This window comes from Puma concolor, chromosome E3, assembly GCF_028749965.1.
Source record: "Puma concolor isolate L17-30 chromosome E3, mPumCon1.1.hap2, whole genome shotgun sequence".
Classification (NCBI taxonomy): domain Eukaryota; kingdom Metazoa; phylum Chordata; class Mammalia; order Carnivora; family Felidae; genus Puma; species Puma concolor.
In genome coordinates this window covers 8340314-8354769 of record NC_141682.1, presented here as the reverse complement: position 1 = coordinate 8354769, position 14456 = coordinate 8340314, and the positions used below count along the sequence as shown (strand labels likewise).

At 50.8% G+C, this 14456-nt stretch overlaps 1 protein-coding gene and 1 long non-coding RNA gene across 2 annotated transcripts in view; one reads left to right on the top strand and one right to left on the bottom strand.

Moving 5' to 3' along the window:
* Positions 1-14456, top strand: part of LOC147572936 (uncharacterized) — a 136004-nt gene that overhangs the window by 1290 nt on the left and 120258 nt on the right. The gene's annotated exons all lie outside the window — the stretch shown is intronic.
* SERPINE1 (serpin family E member 1) lies at positions 7421-13834 on the bottom strand. The gene is made up of 9 exons (XM_025923329.2): positions 13675-13834; positions 12607-12878; positions 11771-12004; positions 11069-11263; positions 10086-10284; positions 8981-9081; positions 8774-8860; positions 8133-8216; positions 7421-7820 (listed from the first exon to the last, which is right to left on the bottom strand). The coding sequence occupies exons 2-9, from the start codon at positions 12875-12877 to the stop codon at positions 7783-7785; spliced, it is 1209 nt and encodes a 402-aa protein (XP_025779114.1). The 5' UTR covers position 12878; positions 13675-13834; the 3' UTR covers positions 7421-7782.

The following is a 14456-nucleotide window of genomic DNA, read 5'->3' as shown; positions in this document are numbered from 1 at the left end:
AGGAATGTAGAGCATCTTACAAGGTGAGCATGGGTCGAAACTGAAAAGGGACACATGTAGCCTAGACACAAGTTTAAAAATGAGGAGGCTGTGGATTGGGATACGGGCTCTTTGGCTGCCCATGTGCGTGTATCTTTCCTTGCGGTCAAGTAAAGCGGTTCGCACCTAAGAGAAAATCTTAAATTTTGTCATGTGGAAAATGACGTTTTTTAATTTTCGGGTACCACTTGAAACAATTGTTGGGAAGGCCTCGCCTGTCACCATTTTATGTTCTTTTTTTCTTCCTCTTGGATATGGAAGTCATATGCTATTGTGGCAAGACAGGCGGCCTAATGCATCTGGCATATAGTGTGGTCTCTGACCCTTACCGGATGTGCGGCCTCAGTGAGTCATTTCAGCCGAGTTTCCTCATTTGAAAACTGAGGATGGCCGTACCTGCCTTGCAAGATGGTTTTGAGGATGTGCAGAGTATCCGGCATACTGTCAACGCCTGTTGACGGTGGCGCTGGTCATTTTCTCCCATTCTCAACTTTTTTTGGTCTACTCCTTTGTCTTCTTCCTCTTTTTCATTCCCCTTTCTCCTCTGCCTTCAGCTTGCCAATGGCATACATGTTGGCGGAAGTATCTTGATAGTTGTTTTTTTTTTTTTTTTTTTTTTTTTTTTAGGTCAAGTATAAGATCAATAAAGCAAGCTGTTGGAGTTAGGAAGGGTAAATCATTAGGGAGTGAAAAAAAGGAAAGGAAATGTGTAAGAAGGGCAGAAGGCAAAAGGAATGAAAGAAATGTGCTCCTGGTGGGAAGAGGAGAAGGTTGTAGATAAGGAAGTAATGAGCCGTGAGGCAAAGACGTAAAGCGGAGAGCTGAGCAACAGCCTGTGGAAATTTGGAAGCTCTAGAGATGTGAACTCCTACACTCCTTGGAAAGCTGATACTTTCTAGAATTCCTTGTCTCAGCGTGGCATTGCCTCGCTGCAGAAAAGAGAAGATTTGTGAGAGAATTGTTAGAAATATGGGTTTTGCTCATGTAGAGTCCTAGACTTCAAGTGGTTTACATCATTTTGAAGACAGTGGGCTGGATTTCTTCACTGTTAGCAAACGGTGAATGTAGCGAATCTGTGAGTTAGTGGATCCAGTGTGGCTTGTGTCTGCAGAGGAGTTCGGATTCGAGGCCGTGGGCAGTTGGGAGTCACTATGGTTGCCTGAGCTGATGAATAACTTGGCGAGAACACTTTTAAGAAGGTTAATCTTACAGTAATCTGGGGGACAATATGAAAGGATAAATGGAAGGCTGGAAGATCATCTTTGTGAATCCAGGCACAAAGATGAAATGGAGAGTTACAAATTGGAGAGGTGCCTGAAATGGGCCAATCAACTCACGTTGATGACTAATTTGTATTGTCACCCTACAAACCATGCTGACACCTCCCTGAGCCTTCCCTCACCTGGTTGTAGCGGTGGTTCCTGCGGTGGTTGGCAGGGGGGTGGCCTGAAGCCTTTTCATCTCTATGAGTTTATGCTCTGTGTTTCTCCGTCTTGTGATAACCTGTGCACCCACTTTTTGCACATTCTTTAAGTAGTCCATAGTTCCCAGATGATGTTATTTGTAGTCATCATTGTTTTTTCAACAACAACTTCTTCTTCTTCTTCTTCTTCTTCTTCTTCTTCTTCTTCTTTCTTCTTTCTTCTTTCTTCTTTCTTCTTTCTTCTTCTTCTTTTTAACTGAGCAATCGGGACCTTACTATATGCTGTTCCTAACAGTTTGGACAATTAGAATATCTTCTGTGGTGGATGTTTGCCCTTCTTTTCACTTCCCAGGCTCCAACCCCATGTCGTAGGGTTTGGGAATCCCACCTTATGAGTCTAGGGTGAGACAGAACAACCTCCCAGTGAAACATTAGAAGTTTCCTGGGGTGTCTGGGTGGTTCAGTCAGTCAAGTGTCCAACTTCAGCTCAGGTCATGATCCCGTGGTTTGTGAGTTCGAGCCCCAAGTTGGGTTCTATGCTGACAGCTCAGAGCCTGGAGCCTGTTTCAGATTCTGTATCTCCCTGCCTCTCTCTGCCCCTCCCCTGCTTGCACTCTGTCTCTCAAAATAAATAAATAAACATTTTTAAAAAGAGAGAAATTTCCTGACTTTCACTTTTGCAGCCTTCTTTGTGCCCACAGCATTGGCATGTCTGCTGGACTCGACCAATCTGTGCATCTGTCCGGACTTTGGTCCAGGAAGGAATGAGGTGATGGAAGGGATATAAGACTCTGGTAGAAGGGCAGAGGGTCAAAACCTAGGGTGCCAGTACAGCGGCACCAATGGCAGTGTCCGGGGCCCAGTGAAGGTTATAGGGCAGAGTCACCAGTGTGATTTGGGGTGCTACCTCTAGTGTGAGACCTTTCTCTGGGTCTCTGGCCCTCCTGGAAATTCCCTGAGCTCCCCAGTTTCCTCTGGTGCTTCCCTTAGCTAGAGTTGGTTTCTGTCCCTGGTAGCTAAGAACCTTGCCTGGTACTCTCGGTAAGCATGCCGTGTTGTCCCTTGGCTGCACGTGTGAGTTGGCCTTGTCTCTTCAGCTGGATTGTCTCCTTCAGAGATGGTATCTTTTTTTTTTATGTTTATTTATTTACTTAGAGAGAGAGAGCATGAGCAGAGGAGGGGCAGAGAGAGAGAGAGGGAGGGAGAGAGAGAGAGAGAGAGAGAGGGAGAGACAGAGAATCCTAAGCAGGTTCCATGCTGTCAGCACAGAGCCCGATCCAGGGTTCAGACCCACAACTGTGAGATCATGACCTGAGGCAGAATTGAGAGTCAGATGCTTAACTGACTGAGCCACCCAGGCGCTCCCTTCAGGGATGGCATCTTATTCATCTTCTGTTTCTTCACAGCGTCAAACATAGTGCTTGTTGACTGGCTTCAATTATGATTGGTATTCATGGTTATCAAATCTAGATATTTAAATCTTCTAATCCAAACTATTCTAAACTCTAATTTTGTGTATGGTGGGTAGCATATTCAACATGTATTATTTCTGCTAAAGGATGAACTGTCTTTTGGTGTTTCTACTGTGCCTGGCACAATGCCCAACATACGGCAGCAGATACCCAACATTAGTAGAATAAGTGTATCCTGGATCCCCCATTTGGAAATCCCAATGTCGTCTCAAAATTCACTTGATAAAACCTTCGCCTTCCCCTGAAACCATCCCATCTTTTGGTTTCCCGCCATGGTCAATGTCACTGCCTTTTCCTAGACTTGCAGACTATGAGCCTGGGACGTGAAGGATAACAAGAAAGCATGGCTGATTCAAGGGACATAGTCCAGACTTGCCTGACTAGATCAGGAGAAGGGGAGACTTGACTGGCTGGGTTATCAGAGGAGGGAGGAGCAGTCTCAAGGTGACTTGGGACTTCCTCCTCAGGTGTGTCCCTTGAACGTGCCTTGCTATTATTTTTCCTTTGTCATTTTGTTCACAGTGTTTTCTCAAATGCCCTACAGTTCTGCCCCACAGACCCAAATCCGTCTTCTCCATCTTGTAAGTTTCCAGCAAACGCCCCACTCCAAGTAAGCCTCACAGTCTGGTGTAGACTCTAGTGATCATTTCGACAGTGTTCCCTTCAGCCCTTTTTGAAGTGACTCACGTAGCATTTCAGCTTTTTAGTGTCTGTTCTCCTTAGGTACTGGATAGTTAGAAAGACCACTTACACTTTGCAAAACGTGCTTCACAGCACCCCTATCAAGTTAAGCTTTTAAATAAATACTTGTTTGATTGAATGGGGTGCAAACTCGGGAAGATTTTGGCAGAAGCCACAGCTGCTTTGCTTCAAGAAGAGCTTTCCACTGGAGTCAAAGCGACACCTGGTGGCTAGGGGATAAAAGGCCATGTGGTGGTAGGACGCCGGTGTGCTGGCTGAAAGGCAGAGGTGTGAGCGCAGGACCCTCTGGTGACTGGCACGTGAGACCCGTGTTCACAAATGCCACAGCCTAAGTAGTTTTGCTACTGTCACCCCAAAATTTACTTGAGGAACCACCTCAAGGAAAGCGGCTTGGAAAACAGATGGTGTCTCCTTGACAAGTTTCATTCTGATGGAATATTTTTTTACCATTGAGGGATTTACAGAATGAGTCATACCCTTTGCCCACACGTGGGCAGATAAATAATCCCACTGCGTGAGGCTTATGAGAAATGTAATGATGGCTGGAAGCAGATCTGGTTGGTTTTTCATTTCTAAAGAAATAGAGGAAGAGAGATTTGGAAGGGTAAGGGGGGGGCCCGGGCGGAGCCAAGCAGGACCAGGCAGGCTTTCCACTGTGAGGCTACATCGTCATCTCTGTGCTCAAAATATCCAAGAAAAGCAGAGGGCACCGCTAAATGGGGCACTTCCTGGAGCAAACTCTCTCTGCAGGGGTGAGGCCTTCTGATGAACCCTTTTCTTCTGAGACCTCTCAGCATGTATGGATGGTTTCTGAACTGTCCACTGTCAAATCAGGCTAACTTGTTCTGGTTTTTGAGGCTCTTGTGGTTTCTAAGCAAATCTGTTACAGATAGGCAAATCCTCAACAACTAGCCCAGTGCCTGGAACTGGTCATATTTTCTGGGTGTAAGGAGGACACAAGATCTATCTGAGTCCCTGTATCCCTGAATTCTTGGACCGTTGCCTTCATGACCCCAGCTACCTACTACAAGCTGAAAGGGAGACCGGTGTGAGCGGAAGGGAGTATTCTTGCAGGAAGAGGAATACTTTAGTACCAGCTGAAGTTTTGGCTACAAATCTCAGTGATCTCGTGAGCTGGATTAGGCCATGTCTAGTTTGGGTAGCTCTGGTCTGAGCCAGCTAGAAGCAGGCCAAAGTTGCCTCTATGGCCCCTTTTCTCTAGTTCTGTGACCATATCTTGGTCCTACAGGGGTTGCCAGAGATTTGGAAAGGGAAGAGGAAGCACTCACTGAGATTGAGAGCATCTCTCTAAAGCTGAGAGTGGGCTTTAGTGGGCTATGCGTTCTACTCCTTTCTTCTGGGTCTTGCTCTGGTTCCCATTTCCTTCCTTCCTTCCTTCCTTCCTTCCTTCCTTCCTTCCTTCCTTCCTTCCTTCCTTCCTTCCATTAAGTTTAAATTTTTAATTCCAGTAAAGTTAATCCTTTGGCTTTCTAAGGAGAGAGGAAGACTTTCCTTCCAGGTTGGATTGGGCTTTAGGACCCCTCTTACTATATAGACCCTCATGAGGGAAGAGAAGGCCTGAAAAAAGATGAATCCAAAGAGATGAATCCATAAAGAGAAGATGCCAGACATCGGCACCCACCTGGAACACATTAGTGCACCATGTTGGAGGCTTCCAAGAAGGTCCCTGACTGTCCCTCGAGAGGGACACAGGAATGGCGGGGGCAGTGAGTGGGAAGGCCTTTCACATAGGTCGAGTGAGTGAGGGTGAGCAGTGAACAGATGCCCTTCCTGAATTTATGTCATGATCTAAAACTGCTCCAAGGAAGTCTAACACAATTTAGAGAAAGTTATAACGTGAAGGTTCCTTTAGTTCAAGGCCTGAAATCTATCTTTATCCATGGCAGTGGGCTTATTTAAGCTTGAGAACAGGTAAGATTCTAACCAGGCAGAATGATCACTTTTGGCTGTTTTTGTGCCATTTGAAGATGTTCGTATTACCCGACCCATGGGGAGTGCCAGGCGAAGGAAACAGACTCGGTCTGGGTTTTGAGAAGTGGGGAGCGGGGCAGGTGCAGGGTGGGGCATTTGGCGGGGAAGGAGATGGCATGAACAGAGATGGGAACTCCCAGGGACAGTGGGCATGAGCAGGCCTGTCAGGGAAGGTATGAGGTGACAGGTGTTCGGGGGACCCCTCTTTCCCTTTTGACGGTGGCACCCAGTGTGGGGGGGGTGTGGAATTATGCCCTGCACACCATGTCCCTTGGGTCTTGTGCAGCCCCGGTGGTCCACCCTGTGGACTTCCCTGTGGCAGGTCTTCGTGCCTTGGGCTTGTGGGTGTGTGTTTTGTAAAGCTCCCCTTTACTGGAGAAGGGCTATGAACTGATGAGCTTTTGACTTTGTACTGTGCAAAATGTTGGAAATAAAGGCAGGGACTCTTTCGGACTATTTTTACTTATTTATTATTTTTAAAAAATATTTTACTTGTTTATATATCAAAAGTTAAAAAGCATATAATTCAACAGTTTCAAGAATGTCGGACCCCGCATTGGGGTATCCTTACGGGTACTGTGTGCGGCTGTCACTCTCCAGTGCATGATGAGAAACAAACAAACAGACACACAAAGAACAAAGATTTTTCACTGAGGAGCACGGTGGGATGATTAGGGTCCTACTGGCTCACATTCATTCATTCGACATCTATGTGCAATTCTTCGATGAATCGGTCTTGATGTCATGCCCCCTAGCTCGTTGGTTTTCAGAAAGATTACCTAGCTGGGGTAGTTGAGTCCAGGCTCATGGTCTCTCTCATTCTCTCTCCTCTTCCTCCTCTTTCTCAGTCTCTCTCTCTCTCCCTCTCTCACGTGTCCACTGCTCACACACAGCAGCCGGAAATGACACGTTGAAGTGAGTCACCAATGCGGCTATGAATCACCCTGTAATTGGGGAAAGTTCTGTCCTTCTAGGTCGTGCAGCCCCTTGCTCTCGTGTTCCTAAATATATTGGAAAATTTTGAAACCACTCTGTCCTCACTCCGATCTCTCTTACCCGCCACATCCTTTTGGTCCCTAAAGTGGGCTGAAGTTAGATCATCTTGCGGGGGGGGGTGGGGGGGTGTCTCAGCCCTCGAGTGGAGAAGGGCGAGGAAAAGAAGGCTCGGGCAGCCACAAGGTGGCAGTGTGGGCCCCACCATGCTGGCCACCCAGCAGGGTGGCCAGTCAAGTGGCCAGACTCCTGAGATGCAATGACCAAGACCACCGAGGAACACTACTAGCTAGTTCAGATTATACGTTTCTCTTGAGAGTCCTCTTTCTCTTTAACAAGCACATGTGGACAAGGCTGTGATAAATACTAGGCACACCCCGGCATCCCACCCTCCCCACCAGATGAGGGCCGAGAGCCAGGCACACATCCCACTCTCCCCGCCCCCCCCCCCCGCCCATTCCTGAAAATAAAGTTTGTGGAAAGCAGAAACCTGCTTCTATGAGTAAACAAGTCACCTACACTCCAAAATAATACATGCACACTGTTTCTGGGAGGGAGCCGGCCAGGTCGGAGGGGGTCTCCGCAGGGAGGCGGGCAGGTGCTCTGTCCGTGTGCAGGACCGCCGAGCCAGGGAGCACAGGCCTCGAGATGAAAGGGTGTCTCTTCCACTGGCCTTCTTTGGCCCGCCGCCAGCCTCCTCAGCAGTGGCAGACAGTGCAAGAGTGACAGCAACGTGACTGGAACGCAAATAGTGTCTACCAAGCGCACAAAAGCCCCCGTAAAGCCTTCTGGTGCCATCCTGCCAGGGTCTCGGTGGGGTCCAGGTCTGAAGACCCGGATGGGCAGAGCGATGGGCAGAAGCAGCTGTGCGTGTGCCTGTGCATGTTTTACAGTCTGCTTTGGAGACTCAGCTGAGTGTTGGCGGTCTCCCCAGGGGGCTCCACGAGGGAGTTTTCCTGAAAGGTCCTCTTCTCCATTCCTGGGAGAGGCTGAGGTCTAAGAGGCAGATTTGAAAGATTTACCATTTTTTTTTTTTGAAGGCAAAGGCCTTCTCTTTCTCCAGAAAAATTAATTAAAATAAAAGTTTTCTTCCTTTGGAGTTCTTTCTTCTTGGCTACATCTCCAGTTCTGTCACAGATGAGGACTGCTTCACCCTCGTGGTCAGGGTTCCATCACTTGGCCCATGAAGAGGACTGTTCCTGAGAATGGAAGAATCGTAGGAGATGAGAACGGGGAGAAATGGCATGGCTCGCCCAGCCCCATGTTTATGGATGAGCTGAGATGTGAGAACGCGAGTGAGCTGTCTGGAGTCCCAGCTTTTGGAGTGACTAAGCTAGGGCTGGGGTCCTGGCACGGTGCTCAATTTGTGACAGAGCGTCATCCCTGAAGGGAGGAGGAGGGGCAGAGTTATGGACTGGGGCAGGAGGGAGCGTCTACACCTGTCTGGACTGGTGTCTGAGGCGAAGAGACGCGGGGGCAGGGGGCAGTGGAGCCTCCCCGCCCCGGCTCACCTGTGGGGTTGTGCCGAACCACGAAGAGGAAGGGTCTGTCCATGATGATCTCCTCGGGGGCCATTCGGGCTGATACAATAATGGCTGAGAGAGAGGAAATAATGTTAGAACAGAGGGACTGGGCACTGGTGCCTGGATTGATCATAAGTGATCCATTGACACCAGCCTTCTGATGGCAGCATTGGAGGGCGACTAGGAGGCTTAGTTGTTCTTCCCGTCACAAACTTTAACAGTTTAGGGAAGTTCTCTGAGGACTGGCTGCCTCCAGGCATTTCAGAGAGATTTACCAGCTACTCACCAACAGCTATTTGTGTAACCCTTTTTAGAATGTTGATAAGCAAGTTCCTTAAGCCGACTGGCCACCATGAGCACAAAGCCAAGGCTTCCTTTGAGGGGCCTTTTCACCTTCACGGGGCCTCAGGAGCCATTGGGTGGGGGACCGGGATCCCAGGAAAAGTGGGCCTACAGCAGGCTAAGAAACTCTGGGGGGATAAGGGTGATGCCCTGAGCACCTGGTGTGGGGGGTGCCCCTCTTTGAGGAGAGGCTGATGAAGCAGGGCCGTGGGGTTCCTCCCAGACGTGGGCCCCTCCTTGGAAGTCCTGGGGGGACACTCACCAGGCCTCACCTGAGCCTGACTCACCTGTGGAGGAGGACGCCACCGTGCCGCTCTCATTCACCTCGATCTTGACTTTTTGCAGCGCCTGTGACACGTACAGTGCCTCTTCATCTGAAACAAGCGGATCCGAGTGTGGATCAGCTGGGGTTCTCAGAGATACACTCCTTTGTCCTCTCGGGGGGGCCCCCCAGTCCACCAGCATAAGGAGGAGGTGGAAGGAAAATCTCTTACCTGAGAGACTCGAGAAGTCCGCCTGGTTTGGCTTAAACATGTCAGTCATCCCCAAGTTCTCCAGGGGTCTCCGGAGGTTGACTTCACTTTCCAGGGAGAACCTGTAAACAGGAGGGGGAAATAGCTCAAGCTCAGGCCGCCCCTTGTTGCCTCTGCCAGGCCCTGTCCACGTATCCCCCTCAGCTGACGGGATGGGGATAGGTGTGAAAGTGGAGGAGGGAGGCTTGGTTTTTTCACATCTGTGCGTCAGGTGTAATGTAAATGAACAACCCCTACCCTCACCCCCTGGAATCTTGAGGGGGGCGGTGGCAAAGGGCACATCCTCCTGCAAGATATTTGAACAAAAATCTGGTCTGTAGATTGTGTTTCTGGGAGCGAATTCTGAAGAGGACTCCAGCAGAGAGGTTTTGGGGCACCTCTGCTTCCCATCAGGGCCCGAGTCGCCTCGGTTCTCGTTTTCTAGACGTGGGGGTGGGTGGGGGTAGAGAACACAAGGGCACCCTAAACAACTGAACCTTCCTCTTTCCCCAAGCATGGCATTATAACGGCTGGAAATTTGGGGCAGGTGTGGTGGGAGGCTTCCTTGCCATTCTGGAATTACCCAGTCTCAGCCTTCTCCACCCTCTGTACTCCTGCAGAAGGATTTTTTTAATGTGCTTTGCTGGAAGCCAGCTAGAAGCTGTAGTTCTGGCTGCTTTGTCTCCTTTTGTCTCTTGTGTGGATGTTGATTTGAGCAGATGGGGGTGGGAGAGGGTCATCTCAAAGGCTGATCCATCCCTCTCCCCTCCCCGCTCATTTTTCTGGCTCTGCTTTTGGTTGGCTTTTGCTGGATATTCTGAGGGTGGGGAGTGTGGGGGCAAGGTCTAGGAAAATTCCCCGCTGCCCTCTGCCCTCCAGCAGAAACAGGAGCAGAGATGAGGAGAGGAATCTTAATCAAACCCAGGCCAGAGTGTTTCCCATCAGCTTCCCACACATGTCCCTGCCCTGCAAATGTCATACTTGGGAAACATGGGGGTGGTCCCTTCAGGGAGCCTTGGGGGAGGGGAGGGGTAGATAGAGAGGATTAGAGCATTGGCAAGTGTGGTGCGAGCAAGGGGTGACTTACTTGGGCAGAACCAGGAGGCGGAGCTGTCTGGTCATATTCCCTTTCCACTGGCTGATGAGCTGGGCATCCAGGATGTTGGTGAGGGCAGAGAGAGGCACCTCTTTTTCATAGGGAGCAGCAATGAACATGCTGAGAGTGTCCCCGTGGTAGGGCAATTCCAGGATGTCATAGTAATGGCCGTCGGGGGTGGAAAACTCAGCTGTGAAGACACCAAGACGGCGCACTGAAAATGGCTTCAGCTCTCGTTGCTTCTGACCCGGCACTGGCTTTTCAACTAGTTCTGTCTCATCCATTCTTTCTGGAAGCCACCTCTCCACCCTGGCTTTTGAGGCTCCCTAGTCGGTGTTTTTTATCCCCATTTCCCTCCTTTTCTGCCAATTCAGCATCTTCTGATACTGTCTCCTTTTGGCCTTCTTTGCCTTTACCCCCCTCTCCCCCACACCCAGCCACTGATTTATCCCAGCATCTCCTTCATCTCAACTTCCACATAGGCCTTCCCCCAGCAGGATCTGTGAGCCCCTGGTGATCACCTAGAAACACGTGGGTCATGTGGTCATATTTGGGCTGGAGGGACTTTCTGGACTTTTTTTTTTTTTTTTTGATGTTTTTATTTAATTTTGAGAGACAGAGAGAGACAGAGCTCAAGCGGGGGAGGGGGAGAGAGAGGAGACAGGATCCGAAGCAGACTCCAGGCTCTGAGCTGACAGCAAAGAGCCTGATGCAGAGCTCGAACTCGCCAACTGGGAGATCATGACCTGAGCCAAAGTTGGACACTTAACTGACTGAGCCACCCAGGCGCCCTGCACTTTGATCTTGCGTGATATAAAGCTACTTTCTGCTGCTCCAGTTATCCCAGTAGCTCCTACCTGGGGATTCTTTGTCAAAGATGGGCTATATTCGAGGGGTTCTCCTCCCTGAGAGGGGAGCACCCCGGGGAAGAGATGCGGTAGCTGTGGGACTTGGGGAAAGGGTTTTGTACTCACTGTAGTTGAACTTATTGGTCTGAGCCATCATGGGCACAGAAACAGTGCTGCCATCAGATTTGTGGAAGAGGCGGTGGTGGGTGCCTGACTCTGGGAAGGGCGTCTTCCACTGGCCATTGAAGTAGAGGGCATTCACCAGCATCAGGCGCGTCAGCTGGTTCACGGCCCCTTCGCCCAGTAAGTCGCCAATCATGCCTACGGGAAAGCCAGGTGAGCAGGAGGCTAAATATGTTTTGACCCTTTTAGATGGTTCCCTTCAGTCCTTTGAGGGGATCCGGTCAGGAGGCAGACGGGGGTGTAAGTGAGCCAGTCTAGCTGTGTTCAACCTGTTCATCTTCCTAAGAGTCTCAGGAAAGCTTCCCGCTCATCGCATGCTCTGGCCCTGGGATCCTGTCCAGGATCAGACCCGAACACTTAAGTCTTGCCTTACTTTGCTCCCCAAGCAGCAGTGTGGAGGAGCTGTGTGTGTTTCTTGTGGTTATTACTGTTGTCATGACATCTCACAGCACTTTAGGGAGGCCCTTAGAGTTGGTTCGTGAGAGGGCCTACTTTGAAAACTAAGATGCTCTGATTCTTACAGCACCTGCCCTGTCTACAGAGAACAGCATGCTGATGGGGAGAGGTTGGGATTCTGGGGACTTGTTTCTAGATCCCCTTCCTCTGCAGGCCCTTGGGACTGGCCTCTGCTCCCTGCCCGCTCACCTTTCGTGTGTGTCTTCACCCAGTCGTTGACGATGAACCTGGCTCTATCCACCTCTGAGAAGTCCACTTGCTTGACCGTGGTCCGGAAGAGCCTGAAGAAGTGAGGCATGAAGCCCTTGACCAGCTTCAGATCCCGCTGGACGAAGATGGCATCGGCCGTGCTGATCTCATCCTTGTTCCACGGCCCCATGAGCTCCTTGTACAGCTGGCGGAGGGCAGGGGCCATGCCCTTCTCTGTGCCGAGGCAGGGCCGAGAGGACACATTAGCTTATGTTGAGCCGAGGGCTCCCAGCCGGGCCAACTTCCCCCAGGAGAGGCCCAACCTTGCGCATGTGGATGGGTCTCTTCTGTTCCCCCAGGGGTCTCTGGAGGGAGATTCCCTTCCAGACCTTAATCTCTTCGGCATCTCTCTCTTCTCAAAAATCTCAGGCCCTAACCCCTTTTTGGGTTAGAATACTTTTCTCTGCTTTTGACGAACCCTAAGTTTTTTCTTATCGTAAGACTAGCTGTGCTAAGCATTCACATGTATAATCCTATTTAATCCTCACAGCAGCTCTATGTGGTAGATAGTTTTATCGTCCCCATTTTGCACATGTGGAAGCTGAGGTCCAGAGGTGTTAAGGTAGTAAGTGGTGAGGCACACCTGTTTTACCACATCCCCTGGCCTGTGCCCCTTGTGACTGACCCAGAGCCCAGTAGAGATGCCCCGTGACATGGCCGCATAGGAGCTGGCTCGGCTCAGCTGGCGTCCGCCCGCCTTCTGCTTCTGGTTGCTTACACCCCTGTCCCGTGAAGACAGTGTGAGTGCCCGCCCCCTGCTCTGCCCTGTCTCTCACCATCAATCTGGAACTGCATGGCTGCTTGGATCTGCTGCCGAGTCTCTCCTCCTGTTGTCAGCTGCAACATGGCCAGGACCGAGGCCACCCCGTAAGGTGAGAAAACCATGTTGCGGTCCTTGGAGGCCCATGCCACCTGCTGAAACACCTTCACTCCAAAGTCTGTGGTCAGTCGGGCCGCCTGAGTCTGGCGGTGGTAGGAGGCCAACCCTTCACCAAAGACGAGGGCCAGGCCCAGGGCTAGGCAGGCGAAGACTGGAGACATCCGCATCCTTGAGCAAGCGGAAAAGGATCTGGTGAGAGGAGAGTTCTGGAAAGCGGCACCCCAATCACAGGCCAGGCTCCTCGGGTTCACCGCTGGCCGGTGATACCTAAACACAAGGACAGGAGTCCTTAAGAAACCCTGATGGGCTCCGATTCTGAGCCTTTCCCCTCGTCTCAGCCCCAGGGAGTCTTTTTTTTTTTTTTTTTTTAATTTTTTTAAAGTTTATTTATTTTTGAGGAAGAGAGACACGGAGCCCGTGCTGGGGAGGGGCAGAGAGAGAGAGGGAGACACAGAATCCGAAGCAGGCTCCAGGCTCCGAGCTGTCAGCACAGAGCCCGACGTGGGGCCAGAACCCACGAACCGTGAGATCATGATCAGCCCCAGGGAGCCTTAAGTGCATTTCCACCAGTGGGACTTTGGGGAACCCCTGGCAGCACCCTGTAGCGTATCTCCCTTCCCTTCAGGAGGCCAAAAGACTAAATTGTAATAACGCCTTTGATTTGCATAATGCTCTTAATTCTCTTCTAAAGCTTTCTCAACCGTGAATTTTTTCGAGCGAGCCGGCATGAAAAGCCCCTTTCCAGAAGTAGGCTGGGTGTCCTGATGGAGAGGGACGGAGAGTCGAAGCCCCTGTTTCTGTGTGGTGGGGTTGACGGTGTGGCCTGGCCACCTTCCGTCAACTCAGGTCTGCAGTTCTCCAGGGGGAAAAAGAGGAAAAGTGAGGATCGTGGACAGAGAACATTTTATGGGAGGGGTGTTCTTCGCTTTAACCTCAGGAGGAGATGGAGTTTTTTTTCTCTTACCTGAAGTTCTCAAAGGCCCCTTGTGATTGGTGGTCTGTCCTGCTCTTGCTGAATCGTGGTGATTCTGCAGCTGGAGAGGGCGTGTGGCTCTCCTGACAGTGCTCTTGGCCCCACAGCCAGACGCAGCTGTGTTCCTCCAGAGGCTGCCGCCTCCCTTTATACCAGATGTGGGCAGGAAATAGATGAACTCATGGTTCAGCCCCACCCACTTTCTCGCTCTGCAAGTCCCTCTGAACAACTGGCCAGGCCCCCTCGGCACCTCCCTCTGCCCAACTTGCAGAGGCGTGTGCGCGTGCTGTTCTGTGTGTACGTGTGTCAGAGGGGTCAGGAACAATTGGGCAAACCCCGGTTGCCTTGGCCTGAGGGCCTCCCTGGACTTGCTACCCTCTGCCTGTGTCTCCCTCTTTTTGGATGATCTTCCAGCTCGACCCCTGGCAGTGCCAGGTGGCCCCAAACTACCCCGTGTTTGGGATTACCTTCCCCGATACTCAGCTGGGGAAAAACAGTTTACGTTTCCTCCTTTTGGAGAAACGGGTCACCATGTAGTTACCAAAGAAGCCGTGAACTTTTGTCTGCCAGTGCTGTCCAGTCTGTACGTGCTGGCCAGCCTGGGGAGAACACCCCTCCCTCCTCTTGGCCTCATTCCAGTGGCCAGAGGGCACGGAGCGTGCCATGTGATTGTCTGGGTTTTGACTGTCTAGGACATGAGCATGCGGAGGACTCCCTTCCGTTTTTCCCTCTTCCCTGCCAGGTGTGTGCCCGCCCGCTGGTCGATGATACAC

Excerpts from the sequence above, each read along its gene's own strand:
- SERPINE1 (XM_025923329.2), bottom strand. The coding sequence starts at position 12,877 with ATGCGGATGTCTCCAGTCTTCGCCTGCCTAGCCCTGGGCCTGGCCCTC. Across the intron at positions 9,082-10,085 it reads CGCCTCCTGGTTCTGCCCAA|GTTCTCCCTGGAAAGTGAAG; the intron begins GTAAGTCACCCC and ends TCCTGTTTACAG. Across the intron at positions 8,217-8,773 it reads GGTGGCGTCCTCCTCCACAG|CCATTATTGTATCAGCCCGA; the intron begins GTGAGTCAGGCT and ends CCTCTCTCTCAG.